Source organism: Entelurus aequoreus, linkage group LG14, assembly GCF_033978785.1.
Source record: "Entelurus aequoreus isolate RoL-2023_Sb linkage group LG14, RoL_Eaeq_v1.1, whole genome shotgun sequence".
Taxonomy (NCBI): Eukaryota; Metazoa; Chordata; class Actinopteri; order Syngnathiformes; family Syngnathidae; genus Entelurus; species Entelurus aequoreus.
Window position 1 is genome coordinate 49,598,331 of NC_084744.1, and position 25,025 is coordinate 49,623,355.

The following is a 25,025-nucleotide window of genomic DNA, read 5'->3' on the forward strand; positions in this document are numbered from 1 at the left end:
ATAAAAAAAAGCCTTGCCTGTACCGGAAGTAGCGTGACGTCGCAGGTTGAAAGGCTCCTCACATTTCCCCATTGTTTACACCAGCAGCGAGAGCGATTCGGACCGAGAAAGCGACGATTACCCCATTAATTTGAGCGAGGATGAAAGATTTGTGGATGAGGAACGTAAGAGTGAAGGACTAGAGTGCAGTGCAGGACGTATCTTTTTTCGCTCTGACCATAACTTAGGTAAAAGGGCTCATTGGATTCCACACTTTCTCCTTTTTCTATTGTGGATCACGGATTTGTATTTTAAACCACCTCGGATACTATATCCTCTTGAAAATGAGAGTCGAGAATGCGAAATGGCCATTCACAGTGACTTTTATCTCCACGACAATACATCGGTGAAGCACTTTAGCGACGGAGCTAACGTGATAGCATCGTGCATAAATGCAGATAGAAACAAAAGAAATAAGCCCCTGACTGGAAGGATAGACAGCAGATCAACAATACTACTATCAGGACACACCGAACCAAACACTGGACCTGTAACTACACGGTTAATGCTGTGCCGCCTGTCGAAGCCTAGCAATGCTGTTGCTAACAACGCCATTGAAGCTAACTTAGCTACGGGACCTCGTCAGAGCTATTATAAAAACATTAGCGCTCCACCTACGCCAGCCCTCATCTGCTCATCAACACCCGTGCTCACCTGCGTCGACGGCGCGACGAAGGACTTCACCTGATCATCGATGCGGTCGGCAGCTAGCGTCGGATAGCGCGTCTGCTATCCTCAAAGTCCTCCTAGTTGTGTTGCTGCAGCCAGCCGCTAATACACCGATCCCACCTACAGCTTTCTTCTTTGCAGTCTCCATTGTTCATTAAACAAATTGCATGCAAAAGATTCACCAACACAGATGTCCAGCATGCTGTGGAATTTTGCGATGAAAACAGAGCTGTTTGTATTGGGATGCAATGTGTCCGAATACTTCCGTTTCAACAATTGACGTCACGCGCATACGTCATCATATCGAAACATTTTCAGCCGGAAGTTTGCCGGGAAATTTAAAATTGCACTTTATAAGTTAACCCGGCCGTTTGGCATGTGTTGCAATGTTAAGATTTCATCATTGATAAATAAACTATCAGACTGCGTGGAAGGTAGTAGTGGGTTTCAGTAGGCCTTTAACTGTCCAGTTTTGCATAAGTAAACACACTGCAAGACTAATGCAAGCCAATACTAGATTTTTCACTGATATCAAACCGATATCAATATCGGATTGGAACCCCACTAGATTGTGGTAAACTGTTATAGTACCTGTTTAGACCCGATGGACCACAGCCAAACTCTACATAGTTTTATAGTAAAACCACACGAGTCAAACTCCCCAGCACAGAACAACAATAATGTCCAATAAAAATGATACATATAACATCCCTATGCGCCAAAAACACTCGAGTTAGCATGTTTTCACTAAAAACCCATCCCCCCTGGTGCTACGCGGATAAAGTCGTCAACACATCATGACCTTCCAGAAGTCTAATAACTTATTAGATATGTCTTTAGGTTGCCTGTAATTGACTCCAGTTGTGTCGACGTACAAGAAAGAACATGACTCACGGACTGGCAGCCGTGACAAGATATGTCATTTACTGAACTGAACAGGCCTTACGTACTTACTTGTGTCATCGATCTCTTCCTTTTGAAAGGCAGGGATTGTGAGGCTAATAAAAGCGTATGTGTCATGGCTAACTTTTTGTCATATGACAAACAATTTCTTGCTTCATCGCCTTGTTACTAAACGGGAAAGGATCCAAAAGGGCGACCTCAGGACCGGACAAGTCGAGGGTTGTTACCTAGCAACCGTGACACATCCGTCAGTCGGTGGTCATGACGCAGCCAGCCGGAATGAATTATGAGATATGTGCGATACTTGTCTTTGTAAGATGCTTTCATATTCGCCATGTTTGGTTTCGATGGCGACCGGAAAAACAGCCCTGGGGAAAAGAAGCGTCGCTTGTTTTTTGGAGTCAGGTCACTTTTGGAACGTGGAATTTATCGCCATAATCATTAGAATGGGAAGACTTTGGACGCATGAGTGGAAAATGGAGCCTAGGTTTTTCAGCAATAACGTGAAGAATGTCTCTTCCGATGGGTCACATTTTGAGTTATTCCTTGTCGGGAAGCATCTCGAGGGGGATTCAAACCCTGGCAGATGGATGATGTCCAGAAGATGAAGAGCAAGGTCCTTCTGACCAGCTTCCATTCATCACCCGCTCTTTGTAGGACAACACGTTTCATCTTCTAAACCTCGCTGTGTCTGACCCCAGGATTAAAGCAGTCTGAGAAGTGAAGCCTTTTTTTCCCTCTTGATTTATCGAGCAGTAACCACTATCTTTTAGGGGGGATGGAAACAAGATATTTAGCATCAATTTCCAGCTGTGGGCTGCCAAAAATGATCCTGTTGTTTCTGCCTCTTCTTGCTCGCTGATTGCTACAGCAGATTTGTGGTGCCGGAGGGGTAGGGGACGCTGCAATCCGCGTTCCAGCAACCGCCGTGCCTTGTCTTGGATCCTGCTTTAAGCGTCGTCGTCAAAAATCGACATTAAAGGCCTACTGAAACCCACTACTATCGACCACGCAGTCTGATAGCTGCCCCCTCTCTCTGGAACGCTCTCCCCAGGCACATCAGAGAAGCCCCCTCCCTCCCTACCTTCAAAACCACCCTAAAAACTTACCTCTTCACATTAGCCTTTCCTAACTGACCCTGCCCTTGGTGTTTCTTTATTATTTTTTTCTTTTTTCTTTTCTTAGTTTCTTTTCCTAATAAAGTTGTTTTAATCCCCCCCCCCCCCCCCCCCCCCACACGTGTAAAGCGACTTTGGGTATTTAGAAAAGCGCTATATAAATCCCAGGTATTATTATTATTATTATTATATATCAATGATGAAATCTTAACATTGCAACACATGCCAATACGGCCGGGTTAACTTATAAAGTGCAATTTTAAATTTCCCGCTAAACTTCCGGTTGAAAACGTCTATGTATGATGACGTATGCGCGTGACGTCAATGGTTGAAACGGAAGTATTCGGACACATTGTATCCAATACAAAAAGCTCTGTTTTCATCGCAAAATTCCACAGTATTCTGGACATCTGTGTTGGTGAATCTTTTGCAATTTGTTTAATGAACAATGAAGACTGCAAAGAAGAAAGCTGTAGGTGGGATCGGTGTATTAGCGGCTGGCTGCAGCAACACAACCAGGAGGACTTTGAGGATAGCAGACGCGCTATCTGACGCTAGCCACCGACCGCATCTATGATCGGGTGAAGCCCTTCGTCACTCCGCCGATCGCTGGAACGCAGGTGAGCACAGGTGTTGATGAGCAGATGAGGGCTGGCTGGCGTAGGTGGATAGCTAATGTTTTTAGCATAGCTCTGTGAGGTCCCATAGCTAAGCTAGCTTCAATGGCGTCGTTAGCAACAGCATTGTTAAGCTTCGCCAGGCTGGAAAGCATTAACCGTGTAGTTACATGTCCATGGTTTAATAGTATTGTTGATTTTCTGTCTATCCTTCCAGTCAGGGGTTTATTTATTTTGTTTCTATCTGCAGTTAAGCCCGATGCTATCACGTTAGCTCAGTAGCTAAAGTGTTCGCCGATGTATTATCATGGAGATAAAAGTCACTGTGAATGTCCATTTCGCGTTCTCGACTCTCATTTTCAAGAGGATATAGTATCCGAGGTGGTATGAAATACAAATCCGTGATCCACAATAAAAAAAGGAGAAAGTGTGGAATCCAATTAACCTTTTTACCTAAGTTACGGTCAGAGCGAAAAAAGATATGTCCTGCACTGCACTCTAGTCCTTCACTCTCACGTTCCTCATCCACAAATCTTTCATCCTCACTCAAATTAATGGGGTAATCGTCGCTTTCTCGGTCCGAATCGCTCTCGCTGCTGGTGTAAACAATGGGGAAATGTGAGGAGTTCTTCAACCTGTGACGTCACGCTACTTCCGGTACAGGCAAGGCTTTTTTTTTTCAGCGACCAAAAGTTGCTAACTTTATCGTCGATGTTCTCTACTAAATCCTTTCAGCAAAAAATATGGCAATATCGCGAAATGATCAAGTATGACACAGAATGGATCTGCCATCCCCGTTTAAATAAAAAAAATTCATTTCAGTAGGCCTTTAACATTTGCCGTCGATAATAGTAACGTCGTCAAAAAACGAACATGCGTGAGTGAGCGCAACCAGCAAACAACAGGAAGAAAAAAATGGTTGCGACTATCACAACAAGCACACAAATACTTCACCCTAAACCAGGGGTCAGCAACCCGCGGCTCTTTGGTGCCGCCCTAGTGGCTCCCTGGAGCATATTTAAAAAAGGATTGAAAATGGAAAAAGACGGGGGGAAAATAGTTTTTTGTTTGAGGACAAACATGACAGAAACCTTTCTAATTGTTAGAAAGCCCCACTGTTCAATATGTTTGTGTGTATGCTTCACTGATGAGAGTATTTGGTGAACATAGTTTTGTCCTAGTAATTTTGGCGGTTCTTGAACTCACCATAGTGTGGGACTGTGACGCAACAGTTTGTTTACATGTAAAATCTTCCACTCGTTCTTTGTCTCATTTTGTCCACCAAAAGTTTTGTGCTGCGCGTGAATGCACAAAGGTGAGCTTTGTTGATGTTATTGACTTGTTAGAGTACTTATAAGGTATATTTGGTCTAATCCATGCTAACATGCTATTTAGGCTAGCTGTATATACATATTACATCATTATGCCTCATTTGTAGGTATATTTGATCTAATTTAAAGGCCTACTGAAACCCACTACTACCGACCACGCAGTCTGATAGTTTATATATCAATGATGAAATCTTAACATTGCAACACATGCCAATACGGCCGGGTTAACTTATAAAGTGACATTTAAAACTTCCCGGGAAATATCCGGCTGAAACGTCGCGGTATGATGACGTATGCGCGTGACGAAGTCAGAGTAACGGAAGTTATGGTACCCGTAGAATCCTATACAAAAAGCTCTGTTTTCATTTCATAATTCCACAGTATTCTGGACATCTTTTGCAATTTGTTTAATGAACAATGAAGGCTGCAAAGAAGACAGTTGTAGGTGGGATCGGTGTATTAGCAGCGGACTACAGCAACACAACCAGGAGGACTTTGTTGGAGCGCTAGCCGCGCTAGCCGCCGACCTCACCTTGACTTCCTACGTCTCCGGGCCGCCAAACGCATCGGGTGAAGTCCTTCGTCCTTCTGCCGATCGCTGGAACGCAGGTGAGCACGGGTGTTGATGAGTAGATGAGGGCTGGCTGGCGTAGGTGGAGAGCTAATGTTTTTAGCATAGCTCTGTGAGGTCCCGTTGCTAAGTTGCTAAGTTAGCTTCAATGGCGTCGTTAGCAACAGCATTGTTAACCTTCGCCAGCCTGGAAAGCATTAACCGTGTATTTACATGTCCACGGTTTAATAGTATTGTTGATTTTCTATCTATCCTTCCAGTCAGGGGTTTATTTTTTTGTTTCTATATGCAGTTAAAGCATGATGCTATCACGTTAGCTCGTAGCTAAAGCATTTCGCCGATGTATTGTCGTGGAGATAGAAGGCACTGAATGTCCATTTCGCGTTCTCGACTCTCATTTTCAAGAGGATATAGTATCCGAGGTGGTTTAAAATACAAATCCGTGATCCACAATAAAAAAAGGAGAGTGTGGAATCCAATGAGCCAGCTTGTACCTAAGTTACGGTCAGAGCGAAAAAAGATACGTCCATCACTGTCTCTCAAGTCCTTCACTGTAACGTTCCTCATCTACGAATCTTTCATCCTCGCTCAAATTAATGGGGTAATCATCACTTTCTCGGTCCGAATCTCTCTCGCTCCATTGTAAACAATGGGGAATTGTGAGGAATACTAGTTCCTGTGACGTCACGCTACTTCCGGTACAGGCAAGGCTTTTTTTTATCAGCGAGCAAAAGTTGCGAACTTTATCGTCGATTTTCTCTACTAAATCCTTTCAGCAAAAATATGGCAATATCGCGAAATGATCAAGTATGACACATAGAATGGATCTGCTATTCCCGTTTAAATAAAAAAAAATCATTTCAGTAGGCCTTTAATATCCTTTACTTTTATTCTCTTTGTATATAATTTAGTTTTGCATCTCTCATGACACATTTCAGATAGTTGTTTGTGTGCCATGTTGTTCCAGACCACAGCAAACATTACCTAGCTTGCCAAAGATTGTAATAAATCCATTAGAAGAAGACAGCCTGCTGTTTCCTTAAACTTGGACACACACATCTATACCTTTGGCCATTAGAAGGCAGTCATTTCCAGGAGTTATCTCACCTTCTGAGTAGCCTCTGATTTACTAATGGTTTCTAATGTTCTAAAAATGTGTAGACTAAATATTACATTTCAACATTTCTATCAACGGAGATTTGCTTCAGCCTGCGACCCATAAGTCATTTTGATAGTAGGCTATTATGGTTAATATAGACACTTACGTCATGCGTTGCCTTCATTATAAGACTTATACACGGCTTTTCATCCAGACAGATTTGTTTTTTGTATAATTGGTCCAATATGGCTCTTTCAACGTTTTGGGTTGCCGACTAAACTCATCGAAGACACAAATACGTTTCTAAATTTGCAAAGCAGACCTTGCTTTCTGTGATGCGGGAATATTTAAAGCAGAGGTATGTCGGACATCTGGATGTCTCTGCGATCTCCAATTCGCCTCAGTTATATAGTTAGCTAGCTAGCTCGATGACAACAGCCATTTTTACCAAAAATGTGTGCAGCTCTGTGAACACGTCATCGTTACAAAATGCAATTTTTAAAGCTGCAAACCCCAAAACCAGTGAAGTTGGCACGTTGTGTATTTCGTAAATAAGAACAGAATACAATGATTTGCAAATCCTTTTCAACTTATATTCAATTGAATAGACTGCAAAGACAAGATATTTAATGTTCGAACTGAGAAACTTGTTTTTTTTTGCAAATAATCATTAACTTAGAATTTAATGGCAGCAACACTTTGCAAAAAAGTTGGCACAGGGAAATTTTTACCACTGTGTTACATGGCCTTTCCTTTTAACAACACTCAGTAAACGTTTGGGAAATGAGGAGACCAATTTTTGAAGCTTTTCAGGTGGAATTCTTTCCCATTCTTGCTTGATGTACAGCTTAAGTTGTTCAACAGTCGGGGGTCTCTGTCGTGGTATTTTAGGCTTCATAATGCCCCACACATTTTCAATGGGAGACAGGTCTGGACTACAGGCAGGCCAGTCTGGTACCCGCACTATTTTACTATGAAGCCACGCTGTTGTAACACGTGGCTTGGCATTGTCTTGCTGAAATAAGCAGGGGCATCAATGACAATGTTGCTTGTATGGCAACATATGTTGCTCCAAAACCTGTATGTACCTTTCAGCATTAATGGTGCCTCCACAGCACTAATACACCCCCATACCATCACAGATGGTTCTTTTCCTCTTTGTTCCGGAGGACACGACGTCCACAGTTTCCAAAAACAATTTGAAATGTGGACTCGTCAGACCACAGAACACTTTTCCACTCTGCATCAGTCCATCTTAGATGAGCTCGGGCCGAGCAAAGCTGGCGGCGTTTCTGGGTGTTGTTGATAAATGGCTTTGGCTTTGCATCGTAGAGTTTTAACTTGCACTTACAGATGTAGCGACCAACTGTGAATACTGACAGTGGTTTTCTGAAGTGTTTCTGAGCCCATGTGGTGATATCCTTTTTGATGCAGTACCGCCGGAGGGATCGAAGGTCACGGGCATGCCGCTTACGTGCAATGATCTCTCCCAATTCTCTGAACCTTTTGATGATATTACGGACCGTAGATGGTGAAATCCCTAAATTCTTTGCAATAGCTAGTTGAGAAATGTTCTTAAACTGTTCGACACTTTGCTCATGCATTTGTTCACAAAGTGGTGACCCTCACCCCGTCCTTGTTTGTGAATGACTGAGCATTTCATGGAAGCTGTTCACCTGTGGCATGTTCCAAATAAGTGTTTGATGAGCATTCCTCAACTTTCTCAGTCTTGTTTGCCACTTGTGCCAGCTTTTTTTTAAACATGTCTCAGGCATCAAATTCCAAATGAGCTAATATTTGCAAAAAGTAACAAAGTTTTCCAGTTGGAACGTTAGGTATCTTGCAGTCTGTTTTTATATACGATTTACACAACGTGCCAACTTTACTGGTTTTGGGTTTTGTAGATAGTTTTGTTGTCGTTGTTATTGCTGTTATATGACTGCATACAAATGTTTATCAGGACTTTTTTTGGAATTTTGTCTATCAGTCACAATCCTTACATTACTCGTAAATAAACGCTAGCAAAAGTCAGCTATCAATGGAGTTAATGGTAGTGGCTCTATTCCTCCTATAAAGCGCTCTAAAAAACCCTCCAAAACCCTCCATCAAGGTTTTATATACATGCTGTAAGTATATACTGTAGTACTGTAGTAATATTCATAATAACATTTTAAGTATAGAGCTGCTTATTAATTTCACAGAAACATCACTACCTTTGCTTTTACCTTCAACAACAAAAACACCAGTAATCATGGCAGACTTCATGAGACAGCTAAGACTATTTTAGGACAAATGATGATCCAGAAACGTATATTTTTTATCCTGAATATAAGGAGGATGATCTACAAGTTTTAAAAGCTGTGTGCTAAACAGATCCAGCTTTATTGAAACACTACAGTTATGCTAAGTGCTAAACATGAAATACAAACTATGAACATAATAAAACAATCACTTACTGTACAATGTCTGCTCTCACTGAGATGCCAACGAATTGGATGATTGTATTTTAATCATAATCCTCATCCAGGTTAAAAAAAAAAAAATCAAAAAAGTGTATTTTCGTGTCTTTCTTGCCATTTTTGTTGGATGTCACAGTTGACCAACTTCTCAGTTTATGTCCAAAACCTTTTACTTTTCAGGTAAGAGGCATGATTTATAATCTAGAATTAACTTTCAACAATTTATAATAACAATATCGCTAATACTTGGTTAATATTTAGGTCACGAGATGTAAATGTGATATTGCTTTTTGGATGTTTTTGGAGGGCTTTATGGGCGGAATGGAGTATTCCTATTAGCTGCATTGTTAGCCACCCCGTACTTGCTGTATTTTACAAGTTGGAATGCATTAAAAAAAGGATTGTAAATGTGAATTGTTACATAAGGATAGTGAATGATAGGCAAAGTTCCCCAAAAAGTGCACTTTCCTTTTAAAATAGACAAACAGTAAATAAATGTATTATTATTTTTGTAGCAGCCCAATGAGCAGCACAGTTGATAAATAATGGAGAAATTACGTTGTTGCAGTGCAGGCTTTTACATACAGTAGGAGAATTATGAAAAACTAAAACATTTTAATAAATACCACATATGATACTTATAAATAAAAGATAAAATAAAACAAAAAACACTAACATCCGTATTGCACACCAAGAAAGATTGAGTAATGAAGGATAATACTCTTCATTGTTTGGTCTGCTTTTCTTTCCCTTGTGGAGGTTTACTGATGCAAAGATGAGGTTTTGGCAGTTGGCTTTAGCTTCCAGGAACAGGCTGTGCTCGATAATAACCAATCATCTTTAATTGAGATGTGGCTCCTCATTTATTTATTTTTTTTTACTCTAGATTCCGCTCCTAACCTCATTCCGAAGAAGACAGGGTCATTTTTCTGTGTGCGCCGTCAGCCTTGTTTGGTAATCTGAGATGAGGTTTAAAGTTTGGTTCTAGTCAGTAAGTGGAGACGATTATGGGCGTCTCACCTGAGGGGACGATTCCTCATCATAGTTCTTGACATCAATGAATGATGGATCGATGGCTGCTGGTTCCCTAGCTTCCTTCCTGCTACACCGGCTCTAATCTTCAATTTATGTCACCATTTTTAGCCACCACAAAAGAGACCTTGGTAGAGCATGAGAAGTGGGAGGGATGAACGGATCAAGTGATTTTCTTTGAGCCTTTGTCCCCCTGCCGGAGTCCTGTGTTCCTTTGTCCAGAGCAGCATTAATTCCTCAGCAATGAGTCACAGGTCGCAGAGTCGAAGCAAGGCCGCGCCAGGGAAACCCGGACTCTGTCTTTTCTCTGCCCGCTTTCTGTAATTCCTTTTGGAAAAGTAACAAACACCCTGAGAAATGCGTTGAATCATGTCGTTGTGAGCAGGATTATGCGAAATCTACTTGAAGGATTTGCACAAAGCTTTGTGGAGGGTCGGGCAGTGAGCCAAGAAACACAACCCACTTTTATTTCCTTTAATTACTCAAGGAAGGATTCATAAATCTCCTAAACTCTTTCTGCCCCAAGTGCCATCCTGGTTGTGTTGAAGCGTTCCACCTGTTGTACCCTGGTCTGGACTTAATCCTGCAATGTTTCTTCTTTAATGTAAGTGAAACTGATGCATGCATGGTCGGGGTGTCCCAGTTATGAAGAATGAACAAGACAGGCTCTTCGTGGCTCCCCTTTCAGCACATCCATCAGCGGGACTCCATCCCAGCAACCTGGCACACATCCCAACCACCATCCGCCTCCTAGGCCTCTGTGACCACATGGCTTTCTGCAGTAAGCTCCCGCAGAAGTGGAACTGGAGGCAGCGTAAGACTAGTATAAAAAGAAGACGAGAGAATAGTTGTGGACTTAGAAGCCACCAGGTACACGGGAGTGGAGGCAAGCAAGGGATCAGGCGGCACTTAAGAGAATACATCTCCAGATGGAAAGAGTTTTCCTCTACAGCTGGTTCATTCATCCACAGATTGTTTTCATTTGGGTGCATATATAGTGCAAGTCTAATTTAGCAGATGTACCATCAGGAACCCTCAAGTGGAGAGCTCTTCTTATGGCTTATTATGTCCTGATGGTGGATAATCCAGAGAAAGGTTGTGGGGTTAGGGAGTATTTAGGGCTAGGATTAGTGGTTTGAGGGTAAGGGGGTGGAGTTCGGTGGCCAAGTTCATGGTCTGATCAAACTGAAAAGGTCTGTCTTCGACCGAGGATTTTCATGGTCGAATCTGATTTGTTAGATTTTCCAACAGTCAGCAAACAGTTGACAATGTGCTTTAAAAAAAGAAAAAAAAGAAAAAAAAAGAGTACAGCTAAAGAAAACAGATAAAACAATCAGATTAACAAATAAACACGGAAGAGTTTGGACAGTTTAGTGAGGTCTTCGGATCGCGCCACTCCAGCCGATGTTCTACCGTGTTTCCCCGACTGTGGGTGCTGGCTTGCATTTTGAGGGGTGGAGCTGGACTTCCGTGTTGGGTCACTTTGGCGTAAAAATAAAACAAAATGTGGATTGTATGATTATGTTTTGACTGTCGGGGCACCAAAAATACAATCAAACTTGGCTATTAGAGGCAGTAAAATATTCATAACAGGGTTTTTGTCGGCGAACCTGCTGAAGGACTATTACCGTAGCCAGAAAGGAAGAAGCGACGGAGGCTTCCCGCCCGAGGCTACACATCAAGGCCAAAGGGGCTGCGCATGTCCAATATCCCGAGGTGTACGGTGATGGTGATCAAGGCTCGCATCGCCCACCTCTGAATATTCTCCCAACACACCCGCTTTATATAACTGAAGATTGCAGAGACATCCAGATGTCCGATGTACCTCTGCTTTAAATATTCCCGCATCACAGAAAGCAAGGATTGGGGGGAGGTGGGCTGTTCCATGTCCGACAATTCGACTGCGAGTTTGATAGTCGAACAAGACATCCCTAAAAAACTGAAGTAAACAATAGGCCCTTTTCCACCAAGAGTTCCCTTTGGTTCCTAGAACTATAGGTCTGTAGAAGTGTGTGGTTTGTGTTTCCAACACATTTCACAGTTCAGGGTAGTTGATACAAATCAGGCTGATGACGAATAGAGGAGTGGTTTAATAAATTTCTATACTGATTCTACTAAAAAGTAAGTCAATAACTATAAAGCAATAATCTACAAAACGATATGATTAAAAAAATAAAGAGTACCAAAATTGTTCATTAAAAGTCACGCTTTTGTCCGCAATGTCCAACAGTCAGAAAGGTCCATTTCAGCTGCAAATAACAGTATATGAATAATAAATGTCAGTGTTTATCTCACGGTGACAACACAAACACATCGGCTTTAGCATTAGCTTGTTAGCATCAGCATTCTGTTCACTCGAGTTGAGGCTAATAAGTACACAAATGGAGTGTCACTGACTACTTATACAACACTTAATAAAGTAAATAGTTAATATTTGACGTTATTTACCTTCGTTCCACTCGTGTACTGCCTCCTTTATTTCACATTTCTCCAACAAAGTCAGAGTTAAGGCTGAAACGACGCGTCGACGTAGTCGACGTCATCGGTTACGTAAATACGTCGACGCCGTTTTTGTGCGTCGACGCGTCGCATAATGACGTCACACTACCGTCATGGCGAAGCGCAAAGCAGACGATCAAAGAAGACGATGCGAGCGGTGCGAGCGAGGGGGGGAAAGCATGCCAATAGTGTGGGAGTATTTCAATAAACGGCCTAATAATGTTGTTGTATGCACACTGTGTCGAGCGGAAATGGCCTATCATAGCAGCACAACGGCTATAAACGAACATTTGAAAAGAAAACCATCAACTAGTCAATCGTCCGCGCGAGCATACGTTGTCATCATTACACAAAAACATGAATGTGTCATTTGTATCTGCTAGGGGTGTAACGGTACGTGTTTTGTATTGAACCGTTTCGGTGCGGGGCTTTCGGTTCGGTACGGGGGTGTACCGAACGAGTTTCTAAGCTAAAGTCTTAACAAGCTGCTTTGCTCCGTCTGCCTCTGTCTCAGCACGCAGCATTGTCCCACCCACACAACCATCTGATTGGTGCACACGCAGCATTGTCCCACCCACACAACCATCTGATTGGTACACACGCAGCATTGTCCCACCCACACAACCATCTGATTGGTACACACGCAGCATTATCAGCCAATCAGCAGTGCGTATTCAGAGCGCATGTAGTCATCGCTTCAGCGTGGAGCAGATAGGTGTTTAGCAGGTGAGCATCAGGCAGCAGACTCTCCCCAAATGATAATAAACACCTCCCAGTCAACTACTAGTAACATCACTATGAGCCCGTTGACCTTCTAGAAACTTAAACTGCAGCTCAGCTCGCTCGCAATCCTGGCTTGAGGTGAAGGCTAATTAGCTCTCAGTTCCAGCCACATCGACCCCTTCTGAGCGCCTATTTTCAGCTGCTGGGAATATTGTAAACAAGAAAAGAACCAAAGCATGTAGACATGCTAACCTTTCTTCATTACAACTGTTAGACACTCACTGGAATGAGTAGAATTGGTTATTGTGTACTGTGTTGGACTGGATGTTTATTTTGCACATTTTAAAAGCAATACTTAATGTTTACAGTGCTCCAGAATATTTAGATTGGCACTTTTTTGTATTGGATGTTTATCTTTATTTTTGCACATTTTAGCAAATAAGCAATACTTTCACTTTTGTTGAAATGTTTACACTGTTGTTACAGAATATTTCGTTTTGCACTTTTTTGTATTGGATGTTTATCTTTATTTTTGTACATTTTAAAGCAAAAAAAGCAATACTTTTACTTTTGAAATGCTTATACTATTGCAGAATATTAAGATTTGCACTGGATGTTGACTTTTATATTTGCACATTAAAAAGCAAATAAGCTACTTTTAATTTTGTTAAATGTTAAAAGTTTTAAATGTTTACATTGTTACAGAATATTTAGTCATGTTGTTGTCAATGTTGACTGAGTGGCCATACTTCCTTTTTTTTGTAAATAAAAGCCATGCCTTTTGAAAAAACGGGCCTACATTTATTTTTTCATCTTCATTTTGAATAAAAAAATAATCGGCAAAAGGAAAAAATAATCTATAGATTAATCGAAAAAATAATCTATAGATTAACCGATTAATCGAAAAAATAATCTATAGATTAATCGATAGAAAAATAATCGTTAGCTGCAGCCTTAGTCAGAGTAGTAAGCAGCTGAGGTCGCCGCTTGGAGTCCGTCTGAATACTCCTCTGTAAATACGTTTAAAAGTGCCCGTCCACTTCTCGTAGCTTTGCGTATCGAAATTAAGTTTGTGAAAATAATAAACAACAATGAACTGCATTTAAAGACTACAGCTGGGTAAAAACACTGCAAGCGCCTCCAAATGTGTTTAATCAATCAGCATTCGACAGCACAGCCCGCCCCCGAAAAGGTTCCGGGTACCTGCTGGAAGTCCCACCAATCAGGCAGGAACTTCCAAAGGTTCCTGAAGAACTAACTAAGGCTATGTCTACACTAAGCCGGATAACCCCTCAAAAGAATAATTATTTAGCTTAAGCCCCGTTTCAGCCATATTAAACCATCGTTTAAGGTCCCCCTCCTAGGACAATTTTTTACACGGGTAAGTGCGCCGTGTATTTCTTGTATCTCCGGCTCTTAGCTTTGTATGGACTCATTGATCGTTTACAAACTGCAATCGGAGAGGAAGTTAAGTCAGAAAAACCGTGCCCCGTATAGGAAGTGACGTCAGAAAGAACGCGCCACAGCCAGCTTCATATCAACCGTAGCTAACCACTGGAAAGATGGAGGCGAGTCATCCAGACATGCCCGTGTTTCTCTTTCTTCTACATGTACAGACGCTTGTGGAAATCCCACATGAATACCTTCAAGGCCTACTGAAATGAATTTTTTTTTATTTAAACGGGGATATCAGATCCATTCTATGTGTCATACTTGATCATTTCGCGATATTGCCATATTTTTGCTGAAAAGATTTAGTAGAGAACATCGACAATAAAGTTCGCAACTTTTGGTCGCTGATAAAAAAAGCCTTGCCTGTACCGGAAGTAGCGTGACGTCAAAGGTTGAAAGGCTCCTCACATTTCCCCATTGTTTTCAATGCAGCGAGAGCGATTCGGACCGAGAAAGCGACGATTACCCCAATAATTTGAGCCAGGATGAAAGATTCGTGGATGAGGAACGTAAGAGTGAGGACTGGAGTGCAGTGCAGGACGCATCTTTTTTCGCTCTGACCGTAACTAATGTACAAGCTGGCTCATTGGATTCCACACTCTCTCCTTTTTCTATTGTGGATCACGGATTTGTATTTTAAACCACCTCGGATACTATATCCTCTTGAAAATGAGAGTCCAGAACGCGAAATGGACATTCACAGTGACTTTTATCTCCACGAAAATACATCGGCGAAACACTTTAGCTACTACGGAGCTAACGTGATAGCATCGGGCTTAACTGCATATAGAAACAAAAGAAATAAGCCCCTGACTGGAAGGATAGACAGAAGATCAACAATACTATTAAACCATGGACCTGTAAATACACGATTAATGCTTTCCAGCATGGCGAAGGTTAACAATGCTGTTGCTAACGACGCCATTGAAGCTAACTTAGCAACGGGACCTCACAGAGCTATGCTAAAAACATTAGCTATCCACCTACGCCAGCCAGCCCTCATCTGCTCATCAACACCCGTGCTCACCTGCGTTCCAGCGATCGACGGTGCAACGAAGGACTTCACCCGATCATAGATGCGGTCGGCGGCTAGCGTCGGATAGCGCGTCTGCTATCCACCTCAAAGTCCTCCTGTTTGTGTTGCTGCAGCCAGCCGCTAATACACCGATCCCACCTACAGCTTTCTTCTTTACAGTCTTCATTGTTCATTAAACAAATTGCAAAAGATTCACCAACACAGATGTCCAGAATACTGTGGAATTTTGAGATGAAAACAGAGCTATTGTATTGGATTCAATGGCGTCCGAATACTTCCGTTTCAACGATTGACGTCACACGCATACGTCATCATACATAGACGTTTTCAACCGGAAGTTTAGCGGGAAATTTAAAATTGCACTTTATAAGTTAACCCGGCCGTATTGGCATGTGTTGCAATGTTAAGATTTCATCATTGATATATAAACTATCAGACTGCGTGGTCGGTAGTAGTGGGTTTCAGTAGGCCTTTAAACAACCATTGTGTATGTGTGGACAAGGATAAGGTTAGGTGGGACTTACCCTCAGTGTAGAAGGGGCCTAAATTTACCATGAAAATCTAGTGTTTGGGAGAAACACGGGGGAACTTTATTTTAAATGGGAAAGTTCCTGTAAAAGTTCCTTTTGTGTTGAACTTTCGACAAATTGTTGAGAACATAACACGACTACTAAGCTTGAACGACGATTCAACAAAGTTCGCGCTCTTTGAACCCGGTGTGAGCCAGGGCTCTCTTGAAAACAGCTCCGTGATTGGAATGATGAAAAAATGTGGGCGGTGACGGTAATAGATGCGGAAACATCCAAAGAAACATTCTTGCGTTACTGCAGACCTCATATGCAAGGAGTGCACTGTAATTTTGCACAGACGTGCAGACTCATATATTTGTCCACGGGCAACAGCAGCAGCAAAATTACAGGTCTCTCGTTTCTCTCCTACTTTTTGACTGTTTGGACTATTTTATGGTGCGGTCTTTTAATGGGGGCTGGCCGTCAGTGGGGATTATATTCTTCAAGTTCTTGTGAGTCAGCATCGGGATCTAATGTTGAAATGACATATGAAATATTTCATTTCATTGCGCTGTAAAATGGCCTCTGTGAGCGTACTGTTTTATAGCGTATTAAAATGTACGAGTAGCCATTGTGCCTTTTGACCGTGTCCCCTCTTTATGATGACTTTTGGAGAGACACTGGAAGCTTACTGACTGTTTTGATAGAGTTTCCAGTAGCACGCACCAGACAACTAAAAGTGCCCATGTGGACTTTCTGATTCACTGCTCGTCTTCCTGGCTTTTAATGTTTGTTCTATCACTTTTTTTACTTCCCTGGAAGGAATTTAGCTTCCGATGCATTGTCCGCAACACATGCCGAGGAACACTAGGTATGCGGAATACGACCATATTGCAGAAGGTTTCAGTCGCCTGTTTTTACTATCTTTACTAAAGTATCCATAGGCGACTTTTCTCGGAAGCCCGTCCCCTTCACCTCATCGTCTCAGCTCGGTGGAAAAGTATCCCAATTGTGCACGTTTCGCCCTTCCTCCTCCTCCTGTCCAGCGGCAGGGAAGCTCACACTGTAATTATTCACCCGATATACGGCCCGCGAGGTCACATACCAACGGCCCGCCTCGCTCCGTCTTCGCGGTGCCGCTACATGACACCCAATTGCTATCTTGTCAGCCCTGAAGATTAAGGCTGAAATATGAACAGCTTGATTTACTTGGGGTGAAAGTTTGAAGAAGGTGTTTTTAACCTGAAGGACCGACGCGTAGGGCAGGAAGAGATGTGTTTTATGAATGGCAAAGTGAGAAAGTAGAGATATAACAGCAGGGGTGTCCAAACTTTTTCACTTCGGGGCCATATTAGGCTAAAAAAATCTGGCCGCGGGCCAAAAGCCGACTGCATATAAAGTAACTATATGTATGTATTAGGGTTGTACGGTATTACTAATGTACTAATGTTGTCTTGATACCAATATTTTGGTATATGTATCAAAAGTATTTTGGTACTTTTCAGTACTTTTGTAAATAAAGGGAACCACAAAAATGTCCTCATTGGTACATTAACATATGTTTCTGATTGCATGTGTGTCCTTAAATAAAATTGTGAACATACTACACAACTTTGTCACTTGGGGGCCGTATTAGGCTAAAAAAATCTGGCCGCGGGCCAATAGCAGACTGCAAGTAACTATATGTATGTATTAGGGTTGTACATACAGTACATATATTTTGGTAACAGTATCAAAACTATTTTGGTACTTTTCGGTACTTTTCTAAATAAAGGGGACCACAAAAATGTCATTATTGGCTTTATTTTAACAAAAAAATCTAACGGTACATTAAAGGCCTACTGAAACCCACTACTACCGACCACGCAGTCTGATAGTTTATATATCAATGATGAAATCTTAACATTGCAACACATGCCAATTCGGCCGGGTTAACTTATAAAGTGCAATTTTAAATTTCCCGCTAAACTTCCAGTTGAAAACGTTGATGTATGATGACGTATGCGTGTGACATATTCGGCCCCATTGAATCCAATACAAAAAGCTCTGTTTTCATCTCAAAATTCCACAGTATTCTGGACATCTGTGTTGGTGAATCTTTTGCAATTTGTTTAATGAACAATGAAGACTGCAAAGAAGAAAGTTGTAGGTGGGATCGGTGTATTAGTGTATTATACAGCAACACAACCAGGAGGACTTTGAGATGGATAGCAGACGCGCTCACCTTGACTTCCTCCGTCTCCGGACCGCCGACCGCATCTATGATCGGGTGAAGTATTTCGTCGCTCCGTCGATCGCTGGAACGCAGGTGAGCACGGGTGTTGATGAGCAGATGAGGGCTGGCTGGCGTAGGTGGAGCGCTAATGTTTTTAGCATAGCTCTGTGAGGTCCCGTTGCTAAGTTAGCTTCAATGGCGTCGTTAGCAACAGCATTGTTAAGCTTCGCCAGCTTGGAAAGCATTAACCGTGTAGTTACATGTCCATGGTTTAATAGTATTGTTGATTTTCTGTCTATCCTTCCAGTCAGGGCTTTATTTATTTTGTTTCTATCTGCATTTAAGCACGATGCTATCACGTTAGCTCCGTAGCTAAAGAGCTTCACCGATGTATTGTCGTGGAGATAAAAGTCACTGTGAATGTCCATTTCGCGTTCTCGACTCTCATTTTCAAGAGGATATAGTATCCGAGGTGGTTTAATATACAAATCCGTGATCCACAAGAGAAAAAGGAGAAAGTGTGGAATCCAATGAACCCTTGTACCTAAGTTATGGTCAGAGCGAAAAAAGATACGTCCTCCACTGCACGCTAGTCCTTCACTTTCACGTTCCTCATCCACAAATCTTTCATCCTCGCTCAAATTAATGGGGTAATCGTCGCTTTCTCGGTCCGAATCTCTCTCGCTGCATTGAAAACAATAGGAAAATGTGAGCAGCCCTTCCTCCGGTGACGTCACGCTACTTCCGGTACAGGCAAGGCTTTTTTTTATCAGAGACCAAAAGTTGCGAACTTTATCGTCGTTCTATACTAAATCCTTTCAGCAAAAATATGGCAATATTGCGAAATGATCAAGTATGACACATAGAATGGATCTGCTAGCCCCGTTTAAATAAAAAAATGTCATTTCAGTATGCCTTTAAACATATATTTCTTATTGCAAGTTTGTCCTTAAATAAAATAGTGAACATACTGGACAACTTGTCTTTTAGTATTAAGTAAACAAACAAAGACTCCTAATTAGTCTGCTGACGTATGCAGTAACATATTGTGTCATTTATCATTCTATTATTTCGTCAAAATTATTAAGTACAAGTGGTAGAAAATGAATTATTAATCTACTTGTTCAGTTACTGTTAATACCTGCTTATTTTCTGTTTCAACATGTTCTATCTACACTTCTGTTAAAATGTAATAATCACTTATTCTTCAGTTGTTTGATACTTTACATTAGTTTTGGATGATACCACAAGTTTGGGTATCAATCCGATACCAAGTAGTTACAGGATCATACATTGGTCATATTCAAAGTCCTCATGTGTCCAGGGACATATTTCCTGAGTTTATAAACATAATATACATTTAAAAAAAACAAAAGAAGATTTTGTGACGCTAAAAAATATTGATGTAATTATAGTAGTATCGACTTGAAACGCTCTTGTACTTTGTATCATTACAGTGGATGTTAGGTGTAGATCCACCAATGCCGTTTGTTTATATTGTAGCTTTCCGTAAGAGTTGGTGCTGCAGGGAATTCTGGCAATTTGTTCTGTAGTGTTTATGTTGTGTTGTGGTGCAAATGTTCTCCCAAAATGTGTTTGTCATTGTTGTTCAGTGTGGTTTCACTATATGGCACATGTTTATGACAGTGTGGGCGTTGTTCATACGGCCACCCTTACCACAATTCATGGTCATTGACCTGATTTACACACGTTGTCCACAAAATGACGGCAAATTTGCAACAATTACATTTTTTTAATTATTTTGAAAACACCACCGGATTCCTTATTGAACTCGTGACCTCTTGCGGGCCAAACTGAAGACGCCGGCGGGCCGCAATTGGCCCATGGGCTGTAGTTTGAACACCCTTGATGTACAGTAAGTAAAACACTGGTAGCAGGATGTGATGGCAGAAAGGATTTGGAAGATGAGGACCAAAATGACGAGCCAATAAGCTGTCAATGCTCAAAAAATAATACAGAATCTACTTCAATATTGCTATGGACTATTGACCTATTTAAGGGTCTAATTACTTCACATCAAATAATCAATTTCCAAATTTTGGTAGAGGAATATTGCCTATTTTTTGTTTTAGCTGTATCTCATTGTTGTGGTCTTCACACGGTCCATAAATAACAGGGCTTCTTTTAACAAAACAGGCATAAAACATTAAAAAAAATAAAACTTTAATTCGACAGATAGCTCAAAGTTGATCTAGAGATTCAAGCATTGACAAAAAAAATATTTATATGACTTAAATTTTAAGTTATTCTGACTGAGGGGTCAGAATAACATACATTTTGGTAGGGGAATTTTGCCTATATTTTCTTTTAGCCGTATCTCACTGTTGTTGTCTTCACAAGGTCCATAAAAAATAGGGTTTCTTTTAACAAAACAGGCATAAAACATAAAAAAAAATCAAAAAATAAATTAATTTGACAGATAGCTTTGAAGTTGATCTAGAGATTTAAGCATTGACAAAACAAATATTTATATGACTTAAATTTTAAGTTATTCTGACTGAGGGTTCAGAATAACATACATTTTGGTAGGGGAATATTGCCTATATTTTCTTTTAGCCGTATCTCACTGTTGTGGTCTTCACAAGGTCCATAAAAAACAGGGTTTCTTTTGACAAAACAGGCATAAAACATAAAAAAAATTAATTCGACAGATAGACAGATAGCTGAAGTTGATCTAGAGATTTAAGCATTGACAAAAAAAATATTTATATGACTTAAATGTTAAGTTATTCTGACTGGGGGGTCCACGGGACCAAAATTGAAGGGTGCTTCAAAGGTTAAAAAAAAGTATATATTTTATTGGTTTTGAAAATAAAAAATATGTTTTATGTGTGACCGTGTGTTGGTTACATTTTTTGTTTGTGCTATGACTAGGGAAGGTTGTTTGAATTGGGTCATATAAGTAAACCATGTCCTGGTTTCACTTCAAAATCACAATTCATGGTCATTGACCACGAATGGTCCACAAAAAGTCCACGGCAAATTTGCAACAATTAGATTTTTTAAATTATTTTAAAAACACCACACAAGGCCAGATTCCTTATGCCATCTTGCAGGCCAAACTGAAGACTGGGCTGTAGTTTGGACACAATTGATGTACAGTAAGTAGAAACACTGGTAGCAGGATGTGATGGCAGAAAGGATTTGGAAGATGAGAACCAAAAAGGCGAGCCAATAACTACTGACTGACTCCCGAAGGACGTAAAATAGCTTCGGTTCTAGACGTCACAGCTATTACAAAGACCGGCTTCAAGCTGAACGGACACTAATGCATGGCCATCTACAGCCGTTAGGTAATGTTTCTCCAGCAAGATCACGACCAAATGGAACAAGCTTGTCACCCGTAATGCATCGCTTGGTTTTATTACGCTGAATCACATCTTCGCTGCGCGGTGTAAAACACTTCTTGACTTATAAGCAGAAATAAAAGCCACATTTGGCAGCGCGAGCTCGGTTAAGTGTGGGCGTGTCGCCCTTTTGTGCTGCCGCAGCTGCACAGGATCCGACCCTGTCGACGTGCTGCTTTTTGTGCGACCTGAAATAACGTTAGCATAACAACGTGGACCGACCACTTAACGCTTAACTGCAAGGCCCGCTGGGAAGCACATTGACGAATACAAGCTAGCAAGGCAAAATGCAAAAGTGAAAGTTTCTTGGACTTTTTGCATTTCCACAGTCATCTTGCAGTCCTTGTTGTCTGCCAGTTGGCAGATTGGAAAGGAAGTGGAAACCACAAGTCAGGATGACTATTTTGGCAACGTTTCCCTGCCTTATCCTTCACGCTCTCCCAGATTAACACTTTAACACTTCAGAAAGCGGTCGCTGCTGTAGATAATAATCAGCTGTTTGGTGGGAAAATACCTGCTGATGATGAGCGAGAGCTGCTGGGTGCAGTTTTTGATCCGGTTCTGGGCCTCCATGTGGGTCATGTGCTCGGTGACGTCGCCATTAATGGCCAGGATGGTGTCGCCAGGGCACAGGTCGCCTTGAGCCGCCTTGCTGCCTGCCGTTACCTGGAGAGAGAAATCACATGAGAGAGAAGGAATTAGCTTGGGAGGATTAAAAGCAGTCATAAGGACAACAAAAGACCAAAGGAATGATCAAAGGTATTCATTTACAGGTCATTTTTTAAAATTTTTACATAAAAAAGTGGAATAAAAAACCAAACAGGTGAAATATAACAAGAAAACGTTGCAATATCTACTCTAATAACTAGAGATGTCCAATAATGGTTTTTTTGCCGATATCTGATATTCCGATATTGTCCAACTCTTAATTACAGATTCCGATATCAACCGATACCGATATATACAGTCGTGGAATTAACACATTATTATGCCCTAATTTTGTTGTGATGCCCCGCTGGATGCATTGAACAATGTAACAAGGTTTTCCAAAATAAATCAACTCAAGTTATGGAAAAAATTGCCAACATGGCACTGCCATATTTATTATTGAAGTCACAAAGTGTTTTTTTTTTTTAACATGCCTCAAAACAGCAGCTTGGAATTTGGGACATGCTCCCTGAGAGAGCATGAGGAGGTTGAGGTGGGCAGGGTTTGGAGGGGGGGGGGGGGGGGCGGTGTTCCGGGTTAGGGGGTAGCGGGGGGTGTATGTTGTAGCGTCCCAGAAGAGTTAGTGCTGCAAGGGGTTCTGGGTATTTGTTCTGTTGTGTTTATGTTGTGTTACGGTGCAGATGTTCTCCCGAAATGTGATTGTCATTGTTGTTTGGTGTGGGTTCACATTGTGGCGCATTTTTGTAACAGTGTTAAAGTTGTTTATACCGTCACCCTCAGTGTGACCTGTACGGCTGTTGACCAAGTATGCTTTGCATTCACTTGTGTGTATGAAAAGCCGTAGGTATTATGTGATTGGACCGGCACGCAAAGGCAGTGCCTTTAAGGTTTATTGGCGCTCTGTACCTCTCCCTACGTCCGTGTACCACTACGTACAGCGGCGTTTTAAAAAGTCATACATTTTACTTTTTGAAACCGAAAACGATAATTTGCGAACCGATACCGATAATTTCTGATATTACATTTTAAAGCATTTATCGGCAGCCCGATATTATCGGACATCTCTAGTAATAACACAAAGCTGCGATGCATGCCGTTTTTTTCTTTCTTTTGTCACTTCAATCATTGATTTGTTGTTCATTATTCCCTCATAGTAGTAGTAGTAGTACTAGTAGTAGTAGTAGTGTGTGTGTGTGAGTGTGTACTTAGCCTCCATGTTGTTTCCTGTGTGATGTTGCCTCCTATTTAATATGAAGTTAATTTCAGTGTGGTAAAAAGTAAAAAGTTACTTCCTGCATTGAGTTTGTTGACATTCTTGTTGACATACTGTACAACCACATCAAAAGTAGCATGCCACGTCAAATGCATCGGTAGCGACGTTGTAAAGTACGTCAAAGTAGTTCATTAGATTGCTCGTTACTAGGGATGTATATCGTTAAGAATTTATCGGTACGATAGCGTTATCAATGTTCCTTATCGATATCAGTATTTATCGGTACTCTTATCGGTACTATAAGTCATTTGTGGAAATAAAATGTGAAAAAATGCATTTTAGTTATATTAGCACAACTGTAACTTGTTTTGAGAGGCTTTACTATATAAATTTTTATTTAGGGCGGTAATTTTAGGGCACATAACAAAATATTGTTGCGTTACAAACTTTTGTGTGGTGTTGCTTCCTTATTTGTCATTATTCAAAGCTGATTTTATTGTGTTGCAGTGGCAGCTGAACTGAATGTGACAGCTGCTGGGAGGATTAAGAGCAGCCGTAAGGACAACAAAAGACCAAAGGAATGTTCAGAGGTATTAATTTGCGTCCCGCAGATAATTTTTTTAATTTTTACATAAAAAAGTGGAATAAAAAATCAAACAGGTGAAATGTAACAAGAAAAAGTTGCAATGTCCACTCTAATAACACATTCCGTTTTTTTCTTTAAAACTGTCATTGCTCAAACAATAATAAATCAAAGTTGTTATGAATTGATTGACCTATTCAAGGCTTCAATTACTTCACATCAAATATTCCACTTATTTATTATTATTTTTTAGGATGTTTTGTGTTTTTTGCCATGAAAACTAAGTTTACTATGACAAAAAGGGCATTAAAGAAAAACAAAAAAATTATTTATAAGCGACATCAGAAATTGAGCTAGAGCAGGGGTGTCAAACTCATTTTAGATCGGGGGCCACATGGAGAAAAATCTACTCCCAAGCTGGTAAAATCACAGCGCGATAACTTAAAAATAAAGACAACTTCAGATTGTTTTCTTTGTTTAAAAATAGAACAAACACATTCTGAAAATGTACAAATCATAATGTTGTTGGGGTTTTTTTTACACTTACATGTTGCGTTTAATAGTATTCTACCTTTATTTGTCGTTATTTATATTTTCTGAATAAATTATGTGATAATGTTCATCAGTCAACTCATTAGTGTTCATTTTCAATCTATCAAGATAAAAAAAAATTATATCAAAATCAAATTACATTGTTATTTATGTAGTTTGATTATTTTCCTCGACTGATGTTCTAACATCATGTGGTGTATTTTGTACATATCTACATCTACAAAGATACAAAAAATTGCTATTGCAACATCTAGTGGACACATTTAAACAGGGTTTTTTTTCATTTAAAAATTTTAAGGTTAATTTTCATACTTAGAAAACTCATCCCGCGGGCCGGATAAAACCTGTTCGCAGGCCTGATTCGGCCC

At 40.8% G+C, this 25,025-nt stretch overlaps 1 protein-coding gene across 2 annotated transcripts in view; it reads right to left on the minus strand.

The window, feature by feature from the left end:
• pdlim4 (PDZ and LIM domain 4) overlaps positions 1 to 25,025 on the minus strand; it is a 120,820-nt gene that overhangs the window by 61,511 nt on the left and 34,284 nt on the right. For both annotated transcript variants that reach the window (XM_062070102.1, XM_062070101.1), the window contains exon 2: positions 22,155 to 22,306. In XM_062070102.1, the coding sequence (XP_061926086.1) occupies positions 22,155 to 22,306 (152 nt within the window). The remainder of the gene's footprint in view (positions 1 to 22,154; positions 22,307 to 25,025) is intronic.